Raw genomic sequence first — 11,940 nt, 5'->3', positions numbered from 1 at the left:
AAGCACTGAATCATCTCTACAAATCTTCAAACAGATCATCATTCGGAGTTCGGGGCACAAAGTTATAGCAGTTTTACCAAAGTAGGTCAGTGCTGAACAGCAAGCTCCCAAAAGAGGGATACATTTGATGTTGACAAAGGAAGAGAATGAATAGGAGGAATATCAAGCGAAGAATTGACCTCGCAAACAGAATTGGCAACATCAAAATCCTCATAATTAAAATGTGCTAAGCATGTTTTTAGAGGATCCTCCATTAAAGGAGGTGCATCAAGCAAGGGATTATGTAGGGGCTGTGCTGGATTTTTATAGGATACAATCTCATCATCATTAATTTCCTCATTTTGAACCACAAATTCTTTAATTTTTTGTATGACGACAATTTGATCTTCACCCACTATTTCTTCATTTTCACATGCGGTAACCACTTGAACATTCTCGTGATGAAAATTACTAGAAGTAAACTCATCATTCATAGAATTCTCTTTTGGATTGACCACAAGTTCAATTGGAAATTCTTCTTCCTTTTCCTGATTTAGAACATCAACCATTTGTTGAATTTGGGCTATCTGGTCATCTAAATCAACTCTAGATTGGGAATGAGAATAGGCGGTGGATTGCATGCTAACAATGTCATCCAACATTTGCTTGTTGGACTCTATCATTTGCGTATACATAGACTCTATCATTTGTTCGTTGGCAGCTATTAACTCATCCAATGGAGACGGTAGAAAATGAGAAGAAGAGGGCTGGAAATAATGATCATTGGGTTGAAAATTGGAGTGAAAATGTTGCCTAAGAGATTGTGGGGCTGAATTTCCTATGTCATGCCACAAGAAGTTTTGATGATCTCCTGAACTCGAGTTATAAGCATTGAAGTATGGATCACTACCCGGTTCAGAGAAATTTGCATTTGGTTGCTCTAGATAAAAATTCGAGAATTGTCTTGTTGGAAGACAATCTCTTGTATGATGTGTATTACTAGAGCAAAAAGCACAAAACGCATGTGGTGTGTAGAATTGAGTTGGGAGATAATTATTCTCCATTTAGGAGTAATTCAACAACAAACAAAGCAATCAACACAACACTTCATCACCATAACCTCCACATATGATTTTCCCTTTCTCCTCAATTATCAAGACAAAAATTAAATTGGCCACGACAAGGACTGATGCTTGAACACGAAATTAAAACAGGATAAGAGCCTCAACAAGGACTTCACAACTAAACTAAAACTAGATTTAACACATGCACAATATTCACAACTCGAAACTAGAAGTCACGAGACTTACCTGGGGTCCTCTAGACTTACAATTTGCTAGCATTCCCACGGCGAGCTTCGAGTCCCTAGAATCTTACAACACTTAAAACACAAAGATAGTCAAAACACACAAGGAATATTCACAAGACATAATATTCACAATCAAACTAAAATTAACCCTAAACTTTGGTTGCTAAACCGTTTGCAGTCCCCGACAACGGCGCCAAAAATTGATCGGTTGGTCAATTAAACATCAACCTTCGCAATAGCACGAATCATTGTAAAATAGGGCTATTGGTCGGGTAAGTTGAACCACTGGGACTGCACTAGTCTATGGCAACCTAAGAGTCTAGAATTGTTCTTAGAATGAAAAGGGGTAATAAGGGTTTGTTGGTTTGTCACTTAGTCACTAGAATTGAAATGTGCTTAAAGAAATAAATGTAAGGAATTTAAGAGGAAGAAGTCTAGAAAAGGAGGTCTAGGGAAGTGAATTCACCACCAATCCTATAAACATACTAAATTTCTATTAACTTGGGAAACAATTTCACTACATGGCAATGATATGTAGCAATACTAGATTGCTACATTATCCTCAAGAAAATCATAGGATCAAGATTTAACTATAATCCCTCAAAGAGCCACATGCTAGAACTACCTAGATTAGGGTGTAGCCATAACATGCTCACTAAGCTAGGGACCATCAAACCCCTCAATCACTATGGTAATAGCACATGAAGTTAAGATACAAGATTAATCCATCAAAAGGAAGTCTTAAGCTATGGATTAACAAATTTCTCATACAACATGCCTTTAAACTCATTTCACAATTTCATTTCCATTCTCACTATGAAGATGCAAGTTATATAATCATGAGAGGATAAAATCTAAGACAAGATAATGAACTCAACATGATCATTTATAGGCATTGAAATCCATTGCAACAAGTGTAAGTGCTCTAAATCATGAAACTACCATGTACATGAATCATTCCCCAAATTAGATGAAATTAAAGCATGCTTACAAGAGAGAGCTTCATCACCTCCCTAGATGGAGGTTTAGTTATCCATGGATACAAAAATGGAAGAAGGAGCTTGGAAGAATAAGCCATTTTCGAGCTCCCTTCCTTTGGCTTCAAGAACACACCCTCATTGCTCTCTTCTCTCCCCAAAATCTTCTCAAAATGAAGCTTAATCAAAATGTGTGGCTCTCCCATCTTTATCTAGATAAGAAATCCACCCAAAAAGCCCTCTCTCTCCTCCAAGAAACATCCCCAACCAACTCATAAAGGAGAGCTTCCAAAGTAGGTAAAATCTGAGCACAAGTGGGCTGAGTCATGTAGAATTCTGCCCTAATTTCGAGTGCTCGAAATAGGGCCTCGAGCACTCAAAAATTGGGCAGAATGCCCTATGCTTGGTTTGCTCTGCCCAGACCTACTTTGGTAAAATAGCCATAACTTTGTGCTCCGAACTCTGAATGATAAACCATTTGAAGATTTGGAAAGCTGATTCAGAGCTCTAAAAACTTCATCTTTTGGTGGAGATCCAAATCTCAAGGATGGTTGGTCGAAAATAAAGATCAAGGCAGAATTTCATTGCTGCCAGGCAGTTCTGCGCACCTCTAGTATAAAGGCCATAACTCTCTGCTCCGAGCTCTGAATGACAAACCGTTTGAAGATTTAGAAAGCTAATTCAGAGCTCTAAATATGCCATTTCATAATAGAAGTCCAGATCTCAAGTTTTCAAGGTCAAAATGGCAAGCAAAATCCAGGTTCCACTGCTGCCAGAAATTCAACATTGTGACCTTTGATGTTCAAAACTCCACAAAGCATCCTTCTTGCTTCTTTTTGGCCAATGAACCTGAAAATATGCAAAAACGTGCATATGAAGGTAATCTACATAATTAAACAAACAATGGACTTAAATATTGCAATTTAGGGCGCTTGAATATGCAATATTCGGCGCTTATCACAAATATTAATTAGAGCCCAATCTAATTAATATCTCTAGTATTAATTCACAATAATGTCAATGAATTATTATAATAATAAGTTAGAGATAAAGTGAGTACATATGTACTAGAAGCTGTTTTACATGCTTGTTGAGAAACGAATATGAAAAGGTCGATGAGGTGAAATATTTAATATATGGTATTTCAAGAGTTAGAAAATCATAATAAATACAATTTCAAGATTATCCCAAAGTTGCAGGGAAGATACTATCGAAGATGAAATTTGCTATGAGACATCTCATCTTAAGAGAAATACTTATAAATGTGGAGGGTTCCGAGTCCTAAAAGCTTTAGGATAGAACCAAAAATCATTTGTAGTATTATAATAATAGTGCATGTTGTTTCCTACGAGGAAAATATTATAGAACAACTATAAGAGTTCTTTTTCCAGCTGAAGAATTGAGTTATTTGTTCTGGTTGAAAAGTCAAGTGTGCAAGCTTATAGGTCCTTGAGTGGATGAAAGCTGGTACTGAGACAATGACATAAATATGATGCATAAGTCATTGTATGCCTTAAAAAATAAATTAGTATATTTGATATGAAAGATTTAACATCTGATAACATTGTATATTCTTGATAGAATGAGATTTAGATAATACTAGTTATGATAACAAAAGCCTAACTGACTTTTGTAGATGTAAATCTCAAATATAAATTCTAGTTAAAGTATATCACTAGGTGAGATTGGAAGGCATCTTAATAATTGTGATTAATTGCACACTTTCAATCCAGGATAAGATAACTGAAAAATAATAAATTAAGTAGTTGAAATACACCATAAGTCAAATATTGCATAGATCGAGGTATCTACTAAATTATATGTTTAACAGTAATGTAATCTGAATGTGGAATATTAAAGACTTCAAATCCAATAGTGGATATGTCTTTAATATTAAAGGTGTAGTTATATATTTCAAATATAACTCAAAATTAGAAATTTTGAATACATTAAATGGGAAAGTTAATAGACTTCACCTATAGGACATTTCAAAGTAAGTCTACACCTGTGCCACTAAAGAAAGGATATTGCTAATAAGAAATTTTGGGGCACAAAGTATACATTTGCTCTCAATCGGGAAAATCTCTGCAAAGTATAATATTTCTATGTACAACCATGTGGCCACATATAAAATTGAGGGTTGTACTAGAGAGCAATTGTATAAATCATTGAGGGGAATAGGTTAAAGCCGAAAGTTAACTAGTCATCTTAATGGAAACCCAACCTAGCTGACTGGAGATCCCAAGATCTAGGTTGAAAGGGATAACGTTGTTAATAGAAATTCTGAATGGCTCAGTAGAAGTAATGGGAAGATATAGATCTTCTACCAATTCTATAATGAGATAATGCTACCTACAACGAGGATTAGGGTAAGCTACGTTTTTAATAACTCTTATACCTTAAAAATTCAAGTGGGGTATGGTAGGATACTCACAATAACAAATCTCCTATATGAGTGTGAAGTGGGGTCGCTTCTATGAGAATTATAAAGGCTAATTTTTCTAGAGTACTTATTGAATACTAGGAGTTGTTCAGGGCCAAAATGAACACAACAATAAGAACCAACTCTATGAGGAAGGGAACTGTATGTTTGTTATTGTCTTGGTTTACATCAACGGTTGAATAGTTCAAGACATCACGTTCACTGGTTAGCCAGTAAATCCGATAGTAATACATTAGGAAAGGTTCAAGGCCAAAAGCTACCTATCCCGATGCAGTAACTTTCTGACTATACTCTCTCTAGTGTTTGCATGATCATCTTTTGCATTTAAGCAGCCAATTTTTATTGGGGATTGTTAGAATTTTTGAATGAAAATTGTTTCATCAGTCATCAATAAATGCCTTTGACTGAACATATGCGATCACTGGTTAGTTGTGAGATGAAAAGATGCAACTCAAAACCAACAAACAAAATCTATTAAATGTGAAACATTGTAACCTATTATAGTGGGTATATCTGGTAATAAATAAACATATATAAATGGTTGTGTCGAATTATGAAGAGACACATATAAATGGTTGTGTCCAGTGATGAAAAGACACATATAAATTGTTGTGTGCTAGGATAAAGAGACACACCCAATCTGAAAAGACATTTCTATTTTTATATACCCCTTTTGGCTGCCATTTGCAATTTGTTCAATTCATTTTCTTCTCTCCCCTTTCTAGACTTGAACCCAACCCAAGTGAATTCAAACCATAAGTCAAGTGGTCCGAGCCACTTAGACCCTAATCCAATTTCATCGAGCCATAATAAGATTTGTCTAAACCATTTGGTTCAGATTACACCCAATTCAACATTTATATAGTACAGATGCATTTTTTATTCAGAGATAGTATTACACGGAGGAGGTTTGCTATATACATAAGTTTGTAGTGCTACTACTGGTGGATGTAGACTGTTGTATCCTGGGAGACAAGCGCCACAGAGTCCGTCGGTACCATGCAGGTTGCAAATTGTCTTAAGGACATAGTATCCAATACTAGCCTCGGTCCAGGTTTTTTATTTTATTATTATTATTATTATTATTATTATTATTATTTTATTATTTTAATTAGATTGTTTAATTAAATATCGAGTTGCATGTTTAATTAATTATTTTTAGCATATTATTAATTATCTCATGTCATATTAGTATAAAGTTAGTTTTATCGATCTTAAATGTCATATGAAACATATAATTTTCCTACACCCTCCACATATTCAATCAATCTATGAGGAAAATGTGTTTTGGGGTCATAGAGATGCATGACGATATCATGATTATAGGGATTATGATTCTAGGAAATTTCCTCCTCGTTTTGATGGTTTCTTTCCTCTTAAAGATTTAATAGATTGGTTGGAAGATTTTGAAAGTTTCTTTGATTACATAAAGATTCTAGAGGATAAGAAGGTGGAACTCATCACATACAAATTGAAGGGAAGAGCCTTTAATAGGTGGGAATAGTTGCGAGTTACTCGTATACGACAAAGAAAAGCACCGATACGAAACGTCGTTTGAAAACTAAGTTTCTTCCTCTAGATTATTAGGAGATCCAATTTCAGCCATACCAAGATAATCTTTGGACAGTTTGATTATTAATGGAGCATGGAATTTTGGGATTTTACAGGCTGAAGGATTAGAGGCGGAGATGGAGGAAGGAGATCCAACACCATTTTTTCTCAGCACCAACATCAGACAAACATCCACGCGCCACCTTTGGGGTTGGGTTGAGGTGCAAGTCATTAGTCAAACATTAGGGTAAACACTTTTGCCCAAGTCATACCTTCATTCAATGACTTTCCTCTATTTCACCAAAATGGAAATACTAGCCTTCCAAAGGGTCTGGACCTAACACAGCAACCCATTTCTGATCAAGTTGGACCTCGAGACACACACACCAGCTGGTCAAAAGTTGTTGCCACTGATCATGATTCTATACACTACAAGAAATTAGGGTTTTAGGGATAGTCGGAACTGTACCTAAAAGCTCCGAAACCGTCCCTAAAGGTCAATTGGTCCGTTACTAAAAGTGGCACAAGTAATATAGACCTTTAGGGACAGTACATACTGTCCCAAATAACACCGTCCCTAAAATTTATTAGGGACGGTATATACTATCACTAATAAGGTAAGAATTAAGGACAATTTTAAGGACTGTCCCCAATACACATAGTATTCGGGATTATTGGACTATCCCTAATACATTATTTTTTAATTATAATTATTGTATTAGGGATGTGTGACGGCCCAAGTTTTGTAAACCCGGTGCGTCAGTGATGACCAAAAGATGACCCGATAATGGATCCGAAATACGGAAGCGAAAGGTGAAACAACGGTCTCTAGAGATACAATGTGTCTCTAAGACACCAATGTGACCCTCAATGAGGTCATGGAACCCAAGGGAAACAAATGTAAAAGTGTCGTTTCAAAAACGGACAAAAAGAACCTAGGGGCAAAATGGTCATTTTTCAAAAAGTGGATTCAGGTGCTATCGAGCACACCTCTGGAAAGACAATGACAAATTAGTCAAGTTCAAAAACTTTTTTACTCAATTTGGAGTCCGGACGGGGGAGAAAGGTCAAAAACAAAAATGATGTCGTGGCGGCCCGACGAGGACAACCCACCACTACTGCAACTGAGAGTAAAAACAGGCATCTAAATGGACTTTTTTGGACAAACTCAAAGAAGAAATCCCCCCTAAAATCAAGTTTCCTACCCCAATTACGGACGGAAACAAAAAAAAATGCATTGTAAAATGCCCAGAATGCCCCCAAGAAAATCAGGTCAAGAGGAAAAAAATAATCCGAGCTACTGCTCAAGTTTTTGAAATAGGGCTTCGGGAGGTTTTTAAATTGCCTAAATTGAAAAAGCAATCTTAAAATACACCCACAAGACCTCCGGAAGTTTCGGATCGGTCGTAACGATTTTCAAAAAAAAAGTCGATGAATAGTACCAACTACATTTGTACTAAAAATTTGCAAAACCTGGCAGTAAGGATTTTTTAGAAAAATATTGATTTTTGAGGGCCAAGATGATATTTTCTGGAAAAACAAAAAGAAGAAACCCCCCCCCCCCCCCTCCCCCCCTCAAAATTGAGTTTTCTACGTGACTCGCAAGGAAAACTGAAAAAAACTGCATTGTGAAATACCCGAAATGCCCCTGGAACAGAATAGGGTAAAACTCCCTAAAAATGCTACTTAGAGTTTTTGTTTCATCAAGGAAGGTATTGTTTGCCAAAGTGAGCATGCAAGTGTATGTAATATAAGAAAATAGATATATTACAATGGCCTATAGCCTCATTACAATACATTTACAACATTTGACATGTCAAACCTCCAAGTTAGAAAAATTACATTTCATAGACAAATCATGAACACGCTAACACTTGCATGTGTACAAGAATGCTTCTAAAAAAGCTCAACTCAGCAAATCACCCAAGCAATTGAAATCTCCAATTTTGTATCCTGTACCTGAAATATGCCCCAGTATCGTAGGGGTGAGTAGCATAAAGCTACTCGTTGGAAATGAGCATGCATTGACCTAAAGTTTTACAAGTTGCATGATTTAATTATTGTGATTCATTCCACCTAACGTCTATGTCAAGGTGAGACTCAAGGAGCATCCTAGCTACCTAAGATCATTTCTAGTATCAATCACCTCATTCGTGCAATTTTAACAACATAGGGTCATGCTTACACAAAGCAACAACATAGGAGTATGCTTACACAAAGCAACAACATAGGAGCATGCTTACACAAAGCAACAACATAGTGGTTCTCAAGGTTATCAACTTGAAGTCTAAAATGCAACATCAACTAAATATAACAATTTAGCATAATTAGAATATCTAATACCACACATCAAGATATAGATTCTCTAAGTTATCAACTAGAAATCTAAAAGTGTGAAATCAACTAAATATAACAATTTAGTATAGATGTACTTAACAACATCAAATCGCTGATAGCCAAAACCACAAGTGACAATATAAACATGATTGCAAACTTGGAATTGAATGCGAAAACAAATAGTGGAAGACTTGGACATCACGTCTCGGACTAAACCAAGAATAAATTGGTTATTCCGGGCATTAACCCGCTGGGAAGACCACCCTAGTGCGCACTATCTCAATTGGGGAGAACTCATACCTCCCGCACTAAAGCCGAACTTTAGCCATATCACAGTAACAATGTCTCAAGACTCTAAAATAATTAAGTTAACAACTTATATACGTATTAACCAACACACGAAACTACCTTCATGCACAAGTAGGTTGTAACCACACAACACATGCTTTAAATCCACAACTACTATAGGATAACAATGTCGAATCTTCAGAGCGCGATTCGTTACACACTATAATAACATCACATGTCGAATCTTCAGTGTGCGGATTCGTTACACGTTATAATAATATAATTCAATATTGGAACATAAACTCATAATTCCATTATAAGCCTAAAATCATGCCTTAAACATATTATCAATGTCAATTACATGATTCAATCAACGGTGCAACAAGATAGAATTTAATTACATCATGATAATTAAATCTCTCAATAATTCTAAAACAACTCTAAATGGTCCCAAATTAACATATACTAGTACATAAGTCATAGTTATCACAAATATCAAGCTAAACACTCAATTAGGCCAATGGAACCCTTAATTAGATTTTAATTAATCATTTTAATTAAAATCTCTAGATTTTCATACTTGTCCAAATGCTCTCAAATTAAAGTATGTTAAACAACATGCTAAAACCTAATTTAGAAACATACTACAACTTAATTTCATGCAAGGTACGGCCATGCACTTTAATCTCTCACAAAAGATAAATATTAATTAAAAAGAGCAATTCTTATTTAATTAATCCCAATTTAATATATGTTAACAAACATATTAAAACTAGATTTTCTAGCATGCCACAATTCAAATCAAAGTTATATATCATCATGAATTTTAAATCTTATACAAAGAAATAAAAATTAATAACTTTTAAGATTTGATACAAAGGCATATATATAAGTTGTATAATCATACTAAACACTCAATACAACACACACAAAAGCCTAAAACATTCCCTACCTCAATTTGAGATGAAAATCTCAAAAGCCATCAAAATGGAATGGCTCCGAATCCGACGAAACTACTAGTTTTATCGAGGACAACGTCGTGAACATAACCCCTATGAAAGCCCCATCAAAATCATAACTTGACCTCAAAACCAAACTCAAGAAATGGTCAAAACTGAATTCTAATAAGGGGAAAAGGTAGAGCACGGCGAGGGGAACAACAAACGTTAAGGCCGAAGACTTTCCATCAAGGAAAAGTGAACCAAAAGAGGAGAGAGAAGATGGCAGCACCCCTTGGGCTACCATGGGAGCTCCAAGTCATGCATGAAGAGGGGAGAAGATGAAAAATGAAATATTTCACCCCCCTTTTATAGAAATCTCAAAAAGTGTCCCGAACGGGCCTCGTTGGGTCCGAAAAAGTAAAATTTGAGCAGACACGCTCAAATGGAAAAACTTTGTGAACAAAAAAGATTCAAAATGATACAAAATGAACAAAGGAAGAAACGGTGTCAAAAACTGAGTCTCGAGCAAAAAGTTATGCCTAAAACAAGTTTGGCGCAAACTGGGGCCAAAAACCCTGAAACTGGAAAACAATGACCAGAAGGAATTTCTAAGAGTACACGACTCGGCGAAAAGTGAAAATGAATCCCGTACGAGGATTCAGGCTCAAAACAAGGCATTTAGCAATAACTTTCATTAATTGCACAATGACCCCTCCAAAAAGTGAAAACTACACTAATGGCCCAGAATGAAAATATCTTCCAAAAATATTTTCTTAAAAACCCCTGAAATAAAATATCTTCAAAAGATATTTACAAAAAACACCCCAAGAAAAGAAAATAATTTCAAAGAACTTTGCATCCATGCCCCTATGGACACCAGGAGCAACCAGAGTACTTTCTTGCAAAAGTAAAGATACGTATTTCGTGGAAACCACTAAAGATGGAGATACATGAAGTTAAAAATCAACTTCGAACACAAGAAGTGTGGTTATGCCAACAAAGTGTTAAACGGAGAAAAGACAAAGTAGGGAAAAGGACGAAATAGGGAAAAGGACGAAAAGTGAATAGTGTCGAAAAACGAAAAATGTGGAAACGACTCAATCCTCAAAGGAAGTTGTCAATCCACAGAAAAGAGTCTCGGAAATCACTGTAGAGCACTCGAGACGACACTAAGCGAAGAGGAACTGAACTCAGAAAGGAAAGACAACGGAAAAAAAATATCCATGAAAATCCGGGTCATTACAGGATGGATGGACTATCCCTAATACATTATTTTTTTAATTATAATTATTATATTAGGGACGGATGGACTATCCCTAATACATTATTTTTTTAATTATAATTATTATATTAGGGACGGATAGACTGTCCCTAATATATATTTTTAATTTTTTTTTTTATTTTTATTCTTGATTTGTGGGTTTAACCATTCTAGAAACAAACAAAACATAAACAAAATAGATTCAGAATAACATTCAAAAATATATTACTAGCCATTAAACAAAATAAATCCACAAAGTAATCAAAATACAACCCAAAAAAAATAAGAGTTTAGTAATCAACTAGTTGATCATCATAAAGCTCAAAAATTTGTGCACCAAAAAATTTATCTCTTTATCACATTAGTCATTCTGTTGGAGGTTGTGGTGGTGCATGCTGGTGGTGTTGATATTGCCATCTTGTTAGTGGTGGCTGCTGCTGTTGCTGGGAATCTGATGGAGACAGTTGTTGGTGGAACCCTGGTGGCGGATGCTGCTGCTATTGTTGATATTGGAGGAACCATGGTGGCGGCTATTGCTGGTACTGCTCAAGTATTTTCTCAACTTTATCCATCTTTTCCGCAATTGTACATTTCTTTCCTCAGCAATTTTGGCCCTTTTCCTAGAAGCCTCGTCACATTATGAGGAGGCACGTTGATGCCTTGGAGCCACAAAACCATTTCCGAATCCATGACAATATCCCTTCCTTATGCCTAGTTGGTTTTGCACTATCTCAACATCATTTATGATTGGACTCGTACCATCAGAATTTTGAGAATTTTGTGCAGCCATTTATTTCATTGCATCCTGCAAAATATTTAAGTTCGCTAGCAAATTGAAAGAATATGGCATAGGA

The 11,940-nt window shown here is 35.7% G+C and overlaps 1 protein-coding gene across 1 annotated transcript in view; it reads left to right on the top strand.

The window, feature by feature from the left end:
• LOC132301657 (uncharacterized) overlaps positions 1-11,729 on the top strand; it is a 15,284-nt gene extending 3,555 nt beyond the window's left edge. The window contains exon 4 of the mRNA XM_059798897.1: positions 11,466-11,729. Coding sequence (XP_059654880.1) covers positions 11,466-11,729 — 264 coding nt within the window. The remainder of the gene's footprint in view (positions 1-11,465) is intronic.
• The last annotated feature ends 211 nt before the right edge of the window (positions 11,730-11,940 follow it).

The sequence above is a fragment of the Cornus florida genome, unplaced genomic scaffold (genome assembly GCF_030987335.1).
Source record: "Cornus florida cultivar Cherokee Brave unplaced genomic scaffold, ASM3098733v1 CherokeeBrave_3.0.0_Hap2_Chr03, whole genome shotgun sequence".
Taxonomy (NCBI): Eukaryota; Viridiplantae; Streptophyta; class Magnoliopsida; order Cornales; family Cornaceae; genus Cornus; species Cornus florida.
Note: the sequence above shows the minus strand (reverse complement) of the source record. Positions and strands in the feature narration are given on the sequence as shown.